This window comes from Balaenoptera ricei, chromosome 5, assembly GCF_028023285.1.
Source record: "Balaenoptera ricei isolate mBalRic1 chromosome 5, mBalRic1.hap2, whole genome shotgun sequence".
Lineage (NCBI taxonomy): Eukaryota > Metazoa > Chordata > Mammalia > Artiodactyla > Balaenopteridae > Balaenoptera > Balaenoptera ricei.
This window is the reverse complement of record NC_082643.1, coordinates 111387521-111401411: the sequence shown is the minus strand read 5'-3', so window position 1 is coordinate 111401411 and position 13891 is coordinate 111387521. Positions and strand designations below refer to the sequence as shown.

At 39.2% G+C, this 13891-nt stretch overlaps 1 protein-coding gene across 18 annotated transcripts in view; it reads right to left on the bottom strand.

Moving 5' to 3' along the window:
• The window catches only part of SGMS2 (sphingomyelin synthase 2), a 101690-nt gene that overhangs the window by 34599 nt on the left and 53200 nt on the right, over positions 1 to 13891 (bottom strand). For 17 of the 18 annotated variants that reach the window (XR_009503345.1, XR_009503347.1, XR_009503346.1 and 14 more), the window contains 2 exons: positions 5887 to 6586; positions 2388 to 2505 (listed from right to left, as the gene is read on the bottom strand). Coding sequence is in view for 15 of the 18 variants with exons in the window: in XM_059923391.1 (XP_059779374.1) it covers positions 2388 to 2505; positions 5887 to 6341 (573 nt within the window). In the remaining 3 variants the exon portion in view is untranslated. Of the gene's footprint in view, positions 1 to 2387; positions 2506 to 5886; positions 6587 to 9085; positions 9104 to 13891 lie in introns of those variants that run through there. The other variant, XM_059923398.1, reaches the window with a different exon arrangement.

Below are 13891 nucleotides of genomic sequence, written 5' to 3'. Positions count from 1 at the left end.
AAACCAGGAGGAGAAGCATTGATCATAATAGCCAAAACAGACAGAGTTCAGTGTTCTCAACGGTTCCTCAAACTATGACCTCCACACATTTCTCACAAAAATAAATTAGGTACAAGAGAGCCCAACTTGGCTGCTGCCAAACCAGAAACCTTACCATCCACACCATCCCTTCAACTTAGAAGAGAAGTCCTTTGGACCTCTATGGCCAGGATGAGAGGGAAGCTTTCTCAGGGAAAGGAATGTAGCTGTGCCAGCCCAACATTCCTGTGGCAAAAGGGGTTTGAGAAGCTAAATCATTTCATGTGAGTACTAATAACTAGGTCAATATCTATTTAAACACAATTTTCAGAACTCAAATTTTGCAACTGCAAACTAAAACTTGGGTGTGTGGGATGAAGTAAATCGTTAAGCCAAGGACTTAAAGTAAACCATAGGATAGAGAAGGGGGAAGACAACTGGAAAACTGTGAGAGCCAAGGATTTGACTACGGGCCTATCACTGTGATGGCTTCTGTGATCACATCCACTAAGTAACAAGTGATGTGAGGCATCAGTGACTAGTCAGATAACCTTCCATAGCAAGTGGCTTCAGTATGCACAGTTCTGTCATTGCTCTCAGTCACTAAGGGCATTCTATAGAGTCAGCAACAAAGGAGACAGGTAGATTATCTAATAGCTTTGTAACCACAAAGATCTCAGGAGCACTCAAAGCCAGCGGCTGAACCACATTTAGAATGCAATTCTGCCTCTTGTTCTGTAAGACCACATCACCTCTATTGAAACAAATTGATCTGTGTTTGTTTTACTGAACCACGATCCAGGCACCAATAGCCTGCTGATGCTTCAGGAAAAGGTCTTAGGTCTTGACATCTGAACACAGGGGCTGTTCCCAGAGCTTCCACTGTGAACATCTGTAGCTTGGTTATCCAGCAGTACATTTGCTCTTGTGGCTTCTGAAAATTGCAACTTTTCCACAGAAGATAATCTTTACATGCTTTCTGTAATCATAGCAATTCATCCCTGCAAACCTCACCCGTTACTAGGATGGGCTTGCTTTCTTTCCTGTGGCCATTTCTTCATTTAACCCATTGCAATAACCCCTTAGAAGTGTTTATTATGCTTCTGAACTTCTACCATGACTTAAATTAGTTTCACTAAAAATCAGTCAATGTTTAAATTCAATATGTACACTGTTTTAATTACAGACACTTTCTGCTTTGATGGCTTTGGAAAATTATAGCTTCTCCAAACCACACCTATATTTGGTGAAGGAGACTGTTGACTTCTTCAGAACAACTCTATTTTTCCTTCCACCTTGGACATCTGCTCAGTGTTCAGTTAAATATGATAGACTTCATTCCCTTGCCCAGAAAGCACATGATTTGTAAGTTTGCTTTTTAAACCAGGGCACACTGGGGTCTAAGATGATTAACAGCTCTCTTGAGAAATGACTCTACCTGGAGAAACCATAAATCCTGTTTACAACACTTTCAGTATCCATTCTCACACTCTCAGTGAAAGGCCATTCGATCCAGTTACTAAAAACTTTGAGGTCATCCTTGACTTCTTTCTCTTAAACCCATATCCAACTTATTAGCACATCCTGTTGGCTCTACCTTCAAAATATATCCCGAGTCGAATGACTTCTCCTCATTTCCACTGCCACCACCAAGGTTCAAGTTCCTACAATGGGCACAGAGGCCCTGTGAGATCTGTGGCTGCATCATTTCAACTCTTCATAACTCTATGCAGCCACACGTGTCTCCCTGCTCTTCCCTGAACGCCCTGTGATGAAGCTATTTCCTTGTCCTGGAGTTCTCACCCCATTCACATGGCTCACTCCCTCATCTTGGCTGCCCAAAAGCCTTCTCATTGAAGAAGTTTTTCCTGACCACTCTATAAATTAGTACCTACCCTCAGAGTTCCTTTCACCCTTACTCAGCTTTACTGTTCCCCAACTGATAGTCACCTGACTTACCACCATGTAACAAGTTATGGCTTCATTTAACTGTCGTCATCCTTCAATGAGAATATACGTTCTCGGAGGAGGAGAACTTTGTTTTGGTCATTGCTGTTACACAGTGCCTGGTATATAACAGGAACTTAATACTTTCAAAATGAATTCATGAATGAGTAAATGAGAAGGCAAAAATGCAGAGTCAAAGACCCAATAGTAACTTCCAGTTAGCAGAAGATGAATTTTTTATGCACAAACATATAAATTTTATGAACACATTCTAATGTTTCCCCCCAAAATCTAAAGCAAAACAAAATATGCTAGATTTCAATTAACATATATGAACATGTCTAGGAGAATGTATAACAGAGAGCAGGTGTTCAATCACTGTTTGCTTAATGTCCTCTAAATGGTAATCCAGAGGGGCTTACCTTTGGAGCACACTGGAAATGCATTCCAGGCACAGGGAGAGTAGTAACATACATCGTGATACAGCGATACAGGTACAAAGTTCCAATGATAAAAAAGAATCTGCGCCCCACTATTGACCTAAAGGAAAAATAAGGATGGGGAAAAATAGGTTTACTGGGGTTTTTTGCTCCTAAGGCAACATAAAATAATGTTTAACAGAATAAAGAATAATTGCAGTTTTCAGAACTGAAGATTCACATACTGCAATTAATCTAGGTGGGTTGGGCCCCAAAGGAATGAGTCTCTGCGGAGAGAGGGTGTTAAAATAGATTAAGGGTTTTACACAACTACCACTCCTAAAAAAGGCCCTCTTTGCCAGAGAATTCAATGAACCTCTCTACGTTGTCAGTCAACTCACTGCATTAATAAACCCTCTCTTGAGAACACAGCAGAGGTATAAGCGAGCCACAGTCACAGAGGAATTGACTAATGAGCTAAGGTGATACGACATCATTGGGCACATAGGGAAATGGGACAACTCTTTTAACCTAAGTTATATAAGCAAGGTTTATTTGGGGACTATCCAAAAATATTCTGACAACTTGGGCATGAACTATTTTGTCTATGACTACAGAGATTTTCAGAGAATTATATTTTGAAGATGTTCAAAGTGTCCTCGTGCATTTAAGGACATTTAAGAGTGAAGCTGTAAACTGATTAGTTTACCCTGATTTTATGCAATCTTGATCAAAAGAGGTAAAAAAAAAAAAAAAAAAAGAATCCCACAAGTCCTTTTTCACTTTATATGTTTCGGTGAAGACAGTTGTCTTGACTAACATTAGTCCCTGCTCTTCGCCCCCTAAGTCGTCAGTCTAAGGCAGTGGTTCCCAGAGGCTGGCTTTGAGCACACTGCCCTCCAAAGGGAAGGGCTCTGCCCACCTGCACCACTGTCTCTTGGGTACCTGAATGGGCATCACGAATTCTGAAGATGATTCTGTTGTGTAGTTAGAGGTGGACCTATAAACTCTGGGCTCTATAGAGATGGCTGGGATCCACAAAGCCCCTAGAATTACTGGTTGTAACTTCCCAAGTACATAAAATATGTTACTCCAGGTCTCCCATTTTCAGAGCTCTCAAACTTCCAAAACTAGTGATCAAAAACCTCTGGAAAAACAGGCAATTTTAGGCATGTGGAATATTTTAAGTTTTCTCCAAGACTGTGGTCTGCCATGGATCAAGGTCTAATTCAGGTAACTGTTGGGACTTCTAAAGAATCATGTACAAATACAATTTTAGCTGCCTGTCTCCAAGAGCTATTTTAAGGAGATTCCAGGGTTTCTGGGGTCAAAATATAGAGAGAAACACCTTGACTAGTTGATGAAAGTATCTATTTCTTGCAAGGCATTTCTTTCAAAGGTCTGCTATTCTAGCCCTGCCTTTTCTAGTACTGAAAAGGAACAGGTAATGAACATTGCTGAGGGCTTCCATCTGGTTAAGTGAAAAACTATTCTCCCTTTGATTCAAACCCAGGTTCAAAAAGAGCGCTGAATTGTGCTCCATGCTGTTAGACAAGGTGAAGTAATAAGCAGGAATTATTATGGGTCAATTATATTCATTCCAGTATTCAGAGTTCAGCTGTACTCAGAACAGAAAATTAACTTAGAGGTGAAACATGCACTCCGCAGCCTTATTTAAAGAACTACTGCCAGTGATTTTTTTTTCCCCCCATAGCTTTAAAGGTGTTTTAAGTGAGAGAGAGAGAACAACCAGAATTTCTTATTCAGCTGGAATGTTCAAAACGGGTTATAAAAATTACTCTACCAGTTACTAAAATATAAGATCCAATTCTATATGAAAAGGAAAAAGGAAAATTAGTGTGATTTCCCCAAGTTTTTGCTGGTGGATTGTGACCCAAACAGTGGCTATCATTAAAACATGCGGCTGGCCTGTGTGAAAATAAGTTTTGACATGGTAAAACCGAAGTTGGCACTGGAGAGAGAGGTAACAACTGTCCTCTACGTGAAGATGCAAATACACCAAGACTGTACTGCAGGCTGGAAGCCGGCTACTTACCCGGCCCTGGGAAATTTCTCTTTCACACACATATACAAATAAAACTTTGCTCTAAAACAAAGGAGAGAGCAAATATCTTTGTCCTGAGCAGTCTCTCTTATATTCAGTGTCAATTCCAGACACTAAAAAGGAAAACACTAAAGTTCAACAGCTACACTGTTTGCTTTTAGCATAAAGCACGTCATAACTAACAACTTTAGCGTAAAGTTCCCCTACTAAGTAAAAGACAATTGACAGCTATGTCTTTCACTTACACATTATTAAGAGAAATATTTTAAAGAAAATGCTTAGGAATGACTTCAGTTTGTGGAATAAGTTTTCAAAACTGCACACCTGCATGTGGGGAACTCTTTAGCAAAGATAGACTGAACTCTTCAAATCTCAAAGCAACAACCAATTGAAAGAACAATATAGCGTAAATTCCTTCTTCAAAAAATGATCTTGTGGCATTACTGCTGAAACCCTATTTGACTCTGAAGTGTATTGACTATGTTAGCATGTATTATACTTTCAAAAGCCTCCGTTTATGGGCAATGTTTTAATTAAACTTATATTTGTGATTTAATTATTAGAATCTTAGTAAAGAAAAAACATCTGAATGATGGCTGAGGAGAAAAGGGGAATTGAGGGGGCTTTTTTCTTAATGGATTAGCAATCAGAATTCGACAGGGAAGCAGAAATAACCACCTCAGAGCTGTGTCCTATTTTTAAGTATCTTCAAAGCAAAAGTACCTGGCTTACTACACTTCCTGATTCCTGCTATTCTAAAATGGGAAGACTGAAACCAATGAACTAAATGCTCCTTTGTGATGGCTTGAGGAAACCAGAAGGCACGTTTACTTTAGAAATCTAAAACCCAAACCGCATGGACCCAGTTCTAAATGCAGTTTATTAAACAAACTCTTGTGATTGGATTGCCAAAAGGCAAAAGGAAAAGACATGTAAAATTCGAGAACTCTTGAAGAGAGGCAAACCTCAAAGCCTGCGATTGACTATAGACCAATATAGTCATCACATTATGAGTAATAGAGAAAAAGCTTCCCAGCCTACAACTTTCCCCACCTGTCAAGAGCCTGGAATAACACAAGCATGATGAAGTGAATGTTATTCCTTTCCAAGGCTCTTAATGTATCATGCAAATACCATAGTGCCAAGTTGCTTGAAATTAGAACTGCACCTTAAATTTACAAAGTCTGAATCATCCACCACAGTACTTCTGCATCTTCACACACAGTTGCGACTTTCCTACAGTTGCTCAATAAATGCTTATGGAATAATGACTGGATTTACTCAAGGTTGTAGATCTTTCTATTGATTCTTTTCATTAAGTGCCTGGATAAGACTGAACTTATCAGATAAAACCGAGAAAGATCATTTTAACTACACACCAGCTCACTAAAATATAAACTCATGGCAAATCCCCAAAACATGTTAGACCTTACTTACTTGTATCTCAGAAATAGCCACTGGGTGATCCATAATCCAACTAATATAATTCCATTTATTTCTGATACAGAAAATGCCCATTTCACCCGATCTATGTAATCAAAAAACTTGTCTGGGAGTGGAGGGCTGAGCTCCTTGGGAGGGACCCTCTCGTGCACAACTGTGATCATGACGGTTGTCAGGACGAGGTTGAAAAGAGCGTACACGAAGGCAATGCCCGTTTTCCACCACTCTAGGGGAAATTTGTTCCTCGATTCCGTGGGCATAGCAATTTGGATATAGTCCGGGTACTTTTTGGTGCCCTTTCGCAGCCCATTGGATAAACTCTTAGGTTTACCATTGCCATTTTTGTTCTCTTCTTCAACAGGTTCAGCAGGTCTTGCGTAAGTGTTTGCAGGATCGTTGGTTTGATTTTCCATATGTTCTTCAAGTTTTGCTGTCTCTATGATATCCATTGTCCTCCGGTCTTCAGATCAAAAAGGAGATGGTAAAGTTCTTGTTCTTTGTGGAAACTCAACTTTTTTTAATCCTTCTACTGCCAAGATCAACATGGACTCTTACAAGTGATTCTGTTTCCTAGTACAAAACATAGAGGGTCTCCATCGGACTAGTGTTCCTCCTGGGCAACAATCTGCTGTACATTCACCGCTTTCAGGAAAGGAAGCCAATTTTCTTTCTCCCAAAGATGTTACTATCCCACCTGTAAAAACAAAATAGAACTATGTTCAGAAACTGTGCTTGTCCACTTGTCAAGCATCCAAAACAAAAACATTATCAAAATAAGGAAACAAATACCAAAGCCATTTGCTTTATAAATGTATCGTCCGAACACAGTTAAAGCTGCTGAGATGGAGTTTATTTATAAAACATTGAGGGACTTCCCTTGTGGCGCAGTGGTTAAGAATCCACCTGCCAATGCAGGGGACACGGGTTCGAGCCCTGGTCTGGGAAGATCCCACATGCCGCGGAGCAACTAAGTCCGTGTGCCACAACTACTCAGCCTTTGCTCTAGAGCCCCTGAGCCACAACTACTGAGCCCATGTGCCACAACTACTGAAGCCCATGTGCCTAGAACCCGTGCTCTGCAATGAGAGAAGCCACCACAATGAGAAGCCCGCACACCACAACGAAGAGTAGCCCCCGCTCGCCACAACTAGAGAAAGTCCACGCACAGCAACAAAGACCCAACGCAGACAAAAATAAATAAATAAAATTAAAAAGTAAATAAATAAAAATAAAACATTGAATTGTTTCATCTTGGAATTCTTCTCTTTTTGAGCTTATGTCAGTATAAATAGGAACATTTTAATAAACAATTCCTTTTAAATTTCTATAAATAAAAGTCAGGACCCAGCAATGCAAACACTTCATCAGACACTATCACTTGTTACAAACCGTGAAGTCATAATAAGCTAGAACCCACCCAGAGATCACATCATTCCTTCCTAAGACTGCGATTTTTCTATGAACCTTAAAGGATAAAAAACTGTGATGAGTTGCTTACATGCATAGAATAATTGTTATTCTCTGCATTTATCAAAATGGTCAACTTTCTACTTTCATATTAAAAACTGGAATCTTTTTAAGTGACTACTTTTCAGAACATATTCAAGAACTATGCATTCAAGATACTTTACATGGCACGACCTCTGTTTATCCTTTTATATTCAGAGATGCACACCATACAGAAGGAAAGCCGACAGCCTTCAAAATAACACAGTGAAAAGATACACAAAGCCTTATTAGCTATGCCCATTTAGGGAGAAATTCTACTCGTTACTGGAAGGATAAAATAATTCACTACAACTAACATGGTAAATTAGTAACTGACAACATTTCGATACAGTCACCACAATTTCTACTGAACAACAGAAATGCAGACCCGGAGGACCAGCTCGGGGCACTTACCCACCACGACACCAGTGATGAAAGGTGTCCTCTGCTTAAAGCGCCACAGGCTCTAAAGAGTGACGATTTCTCTACAACACAGAGCACCAGCACCACCGCTTTTATATGTGCCAGCAACACGGCCCCAGCTGTTGTCAATTTAGGAAAGCAGTATTTTCGTCCCGCTCCAGACCCCAGCCGCCTGAAGAAGTTTTCAAACCTCGTAATTAGTCCCCACCCAGAGTACACTGCACAACTTAAGCACAATCCTTTGCATTTTAAAGACCTCCCTCTCAGGGTAACTTCAGGGGAGAAAAATAGGGAGGAGGAAAAACTCAAAGTGGTGACAGCTAAGCCTTTGTTTAACGAAAGAAAAAGGAAAAAAAAAAAGTTAAAATGGCACAGTCAGTATGGACCGGCAATATTTCTTGACAGTTGTGAATGGCAAATAGATGATCAACCACAAATGTTTATATTGTGCACCTAAATGTCCCAGCACTGAGGAATATGTGGGTGCAATTAAAAGGAGTTTGAAGAAAAAAAAAACACTGACCTGAACGTTCACCCAAAGAGCTTGAAGTCTAGCTGAAGAGACGGAACTAAAATAGCAAAACTTTGGAGAAGACTGACTGGCATATTGTTAAGACGAAGAAGGATGAGGTGGATCGCTAGATCAAAATGCAGCCTTAGCTGTATCCCTAAAGAAGTGTACACAGAAAGTCAGTGAACATTTCCGAGGAAGTGAAAGCAAGAGGAAAGTTAGCCTGGCAGGGAAACAGAGGATCACTAAGAGATGGAGATTGTCTAATAGGTAGTACCAAAAAGTTTGGACCTCTCACCTCTCTACTGTTCTGTCCCTGTGAAAAGCCCCCAGATACTAATGCATCAGAGCAGGGTGAGAAAGGACCAGGGCCCCTCTCTGTAAAAGGAGACTGACAGAGATTCTCCATAGTGCCCTAGCTCAGTGTTGTAGGACAAGTATAATGAAGAGGTGCCTGAGTAAGGCATTTGCAAAAACAAACCTTCAACACCATGGACAACTACTTCTAATGGAGGTACCAAAGCACTAACTCAGCCATTGCCTGTCTCTCGTTACCAACTTCAGGCTACGCCACTCATAGCATCTTGCCAAACTATTATCCAAATTCCGTCCAACTTGACTACTACGCATCTGCTCCGAGCCTGGTGTCTATAGTGGAAAGAAGCTTGTTGATTTTGAAACCCAAGTCCACCAGCGGACATACAGATGGTCTTTAAAAAGGTAGCTACCTAGTTCTAGAACACAGAATGTAGAACAGAAGAAAACAGTTACCTTTTTTTTTTTTAAAGAGGAAGCGTTCAGCCATCCACCTCCTGGGACAACTGTGAGAAAGACTGAAATAATTAATCCTGAAGAGCTTTGTGCTCCTGGGAGCAATAGCACTCTGTGAGTACAAAGCCCATTTATCAACATTAGTGGCGGGATTGATATTTTCCTTGGGGTTTCATCAAGAGGATTAAGTATACAAAGCACATTCATCATGTGTCAGCCAATCTTGAGATGCAATGTTTATCAAGATGATGATTACAACATACTCATTCCTATGGTGAGACCTTCCTACCAGTAAGGATCTGGAAAGTGACAAAAGCCACAATAGTTCCTCTTGAGGGATGGCAATACCATTAGGTCACTTGTTTAGGGTACTCTGTCAGAGCGCCAAGCAGATGAAAAGATTTCCAAGTTCTCTTACATTGCAATATACTAGAAGTTAGTCTAGATAATATTTTAAAAGTTCAAGATCTCTATAGATTAATCTTTCTTTTGAAGGCAACTGTGAAACTCTGAAACTTTTAGTACAGTGATACTGTTTTACTAGGTTTTGTTTTTGTTTTTAAGAACTAAGTATGATTTACTCCAGAAATACAAGGAAGGTTTCAAATTAGGAAATGACTAATTTGTACTTTATTAAGTACAAAAAAGAAATGTAAACAGAAAAGATATGATCATCTTGAGTGAGGTTTAAAAAGGCAGTTGATAAAATTCAGTATCCACTTGATTTGGGGGAGAGAAAGTACTCAATAGTAGGAACAGAAGTATGTATATAGCTGTGCTCTTTCAATGCCAATATCACTATTTTAGCTGTGTAATATGTGTTCTAATATCTAGTGGAAAAAATCCTCCACTTTTCACCCCTAAGGGAACTTCAGGATCTTTCTGTCAAATTACAAAAAAATATATAATTTTGCTTCTATGTTTTATTTCACCTCTATTATACCATAAAGGGTTTGATCTTACCATATTAGTATACAACATTAGTCATTTTCTCTTAATAATCCCAATAGTATTTTTCCTGTAATTTGACAAAAAATGATTCTAAGGCTCATCAGGGAGTGAAAATGGGGGCAGCAGTAGAAGGTTTGTACCAGTAGATATTAGACAACATTATACAACCAATATTGGGGTAATGGTACCCAGTTATTCTATTTTAGGAATTTATCCCAAGGAAATAAGGATGTACACAAAATATGTCTACAAATACGCTTTCAACACAGTTATTTATAAGAGCAAATTGGAAATAGCCTAATATCCAACAACAGGGGATTAAATAAATTATAGCCATCTTAATACTGTATTTTGATATAGTAACTACAGAATTGTGAGACAAGTATACTAATACTATAAGAAGGATGCACTATCCAATTAGGTACAAACTTAGATCTGAATAGGAGGTGTAGGACCTCAGTAATTCATATCAGAGGTTATGGTTTACCAAAAAATGGGAAAGGGGCCAAGTGACAGAGGTTCAAGGCTCGAAGAAAAGGTGCAAGTGTGAGACTTGTGACTCACTCCCAGTTCTGATCTGAAGCTCACAGACAGCATTCCACAGAAGAGGTTAAATGCAGACATGAGCTCCAGTTGACGGGCTTAGAAATGCTTTGCTTGTTAAATTTGTATGTTGCCCTGTTGTGCATTTGCAGTGGTTAAGAAGATAAGATGTATTAAACATGTAAATGTAGTTTAAAAATTAAGGAAACTTATCTAAGTTTATATGTGGGTTTCAATGTTTAAAAAGATGTAATCTGTTAAAGATAGAGGTTAAACATTGACCAAAGACAATGTGGTGCTAACATTTACAAACTGCAATTCTGAATGAAAGAGATTTAGGCGTTGTTTAAAGGCTTAAGAAAAACAAGGTCCTGAAACAGAGTTGAAGATCAATGGAAACAAAGGAGCTGATGAGTTTCGTAACAGACATTAAGCTTTCTCAGCCCTTAAAACAGAAAACCCAGTGGTCACCTTAAAGCCATTAAAAAGTCAAGTTGTATAATAAAATGGACACAATATAATAGTCCTCAGCAAATGTTACTATGTGCCAGGTACTGTGCCTTGTGTAATATCTAATTATTCCTCATAACAACGTTAGGAAATATTTTAAAGAAAAGAAATTGAGATAAGTGAGATGCTCAAGGTCAGACAGGTAGAAAGTGGCAGAGCTCAGATTTGAACCAGGAATCCAATCTCAGGAGTCCCTGTTCTTAATACCACATCACTACCTCTAGTGCCATTACATATTATAGGTCAACAATATAGTCAGTGAAAAAGATTAGGACTTCCCTGGTGGCACAGTGGTTAAGAATCCACCTGCCAACGCAGGGGACACGGGTTCGAGCCCTGGTCTGGGAAGATTCCACATGCCACAGAACAACTAAGCCCATGTGCCACAACTACTGAGCCTGTGCTCTAGAGCCCGTGAGCCACAACTACTGAGCCCGCATGCCACAACTACTGAAGCCTGCACGCCTAGAGCCCGTGCTCCTCAACAAGAGAAGCCACCACAATGAGAAGCCTGCGCACCTCAACGAAGAGTAGCCCCCGCTCGCCGCGACTAGAGAAAGCCCGCGCGGAGCATCGAAGACCCAACACAGCCATAAATAAATAAATAAATTTATTTTTAAAAAAAATAGATTGAGACCATCAATGACAAGCTTTTTTAAAACAGAGAGATACATAAAATACATAGGAAAGTCTCCAGATAACATTATAGGCATTTTTAAATCTTCATAATTTTGCAAAAATTAATATAAACTTAGAAAAAAATTTAATATATAAATCACCTCTCTTGGGGGGGAGAGGGAAGGAGCCTGTTAAGTATTCCCCTGTTACCCATACTTGCCATTTAATTATAATTACTGTAACTAACACTGTATTACATTTATAACATAGGTACATTGCTATGTTAACAGGATCCAGTTTAGCTATAAAAGTTTTATGCCTATAAAAGTTTTTGCAGAGACCAAGACATCTTAGCTTTTCCTTATTAACATTCTTAGAGCTTAATTTACCTGTAAAAATCCTCCTGCCTAAAATGGATAGGCATTAACATGCTTACAGAAACAAGGGTGCCTTGTGAGTCATGGCATTCTAATTTCAGAGACACCCATAAAATTTGTTAAATATTTTTACTAACAAGTTCTTGAAAACTGAAAAGAAGATCCACTGTTTATTCAAAAATGATTGTGTATATTTGTGAAATACTTCCCCAACAAAAGTAACATGGAAAAGAGTCCTTGTCATACCATTACAGGTCCCACATCTGTACAAGTATGATAGATTTAAATTAGGGAAACGGACAGGTGGGTAAGGTGGCTTGTGACACTATTCTGAGAATGGACTGGGGGAAAACCCCTTTTTTTTTTTTTTTAATTTAAAAGATAGAATTGAGGGCTTCCCTGGTGGCGCAGTGGTTGAGAATCTGCCTGCCAATGCAGGGGACACGAGTTCGAGCCCTGGTCTGGGAAGATCCCATATGCCGCGGAGCAACTGGGCCCGTGAGCCACAACTACTGAGCCTGCGCGTCTGGAGCCTGTGCTCCTCAACAGGAGAGGCCGCAATAGTGAGAGGCCCGCGCACCGTGATGAAGAGTGGCCCCCGCTCGCCGCAACTAGAGAAAGCCCCCGCACAGAAACGAAGACCCAACACAGCTAAAAATAATACAAAATAAATAAATAAATAAATTTATTTTAAAAAATGGTTAAAATGGTAAAATTAAAAAAAAAAAAAAGATAGAACTGAAAAAGCAGCTACCCATGACTGTAATTCTGAACTCTGGAAGAGATATGCTCGGGTAGAGAATAGACGTTTTGATTTTCGGTACTAATTTACTATCTCACGCTAAGGTAGACTGGACAACTATAGTTCTGTATCCAGTTGTTATAAGAGAAAGACTCAGCCTATCAATAGTGGTTGCTGGTGGGAATGGAGAGTGACTGCAAACATGCTGGAAGTTTCTTTGGGGGAATGATGGAAATGTTCTAAAATTAGATCGTGACAATGGTTGCACAATTCTGTAAATTTACTAAAACTCATTTAATTATATCCTTAAAACACATGAATTTTATAGGATGAAAGTTATAACTCAATTAAGTTTTTTTTTTTAAAGCTATAGCCCATCAAGATATATGGTTTCTAAAGAATTAGAAACCAGGGACTAACCCATGTTCTGTTATTATATTCCAGGCTCGCTTATCCCTTTCAAGTGCTGTACTTACCAGCTGAGCACTTCTTTAGCAGTGACTTGGAAATAACACACATTTTAAAGTTTTCTACAGACAGGATCAAGAACCAGCCAATAAAATGCAAACTGTTTTACAAAATTTGTGTAAACTGCTCCAAAAATAAACTTGTAACTAAATAATATGAAGTGACCAAAAACAGAAGGATTTTCTATCAGAATTCATCAAAATTTACTATGAGTTGGATCCCAAGGAAAAAGAGACGATCTGTTTTCTTTCTCACCAAAAAAAAAAAAAAAATTGATCACTTTAACTGGCAAGGTAGACCATTTAATACTTGTTGAAATGCATACTACTTATTTTCACAGAGCAAATATTAGCTGTGCAAATTTGAAAACAAATTGTGGGACTGGGAGTATTTCACAGGAAGGGATAATCTGCAGTCCACAGGGCAGCCTAAGAGGGTGGTACAGCACTCGGCCTGGAGCAACTGTTTCTGACATCACTAAGTTTGATAGAATAAAGTACCTTCACTAAAATCTGACATGCAAAATGTTTCATAGGATGTTTTAAATTTTGGCTTCTATTTCCTGTTCATCTTTTTATCTGTGGCTGGAGAATTCCG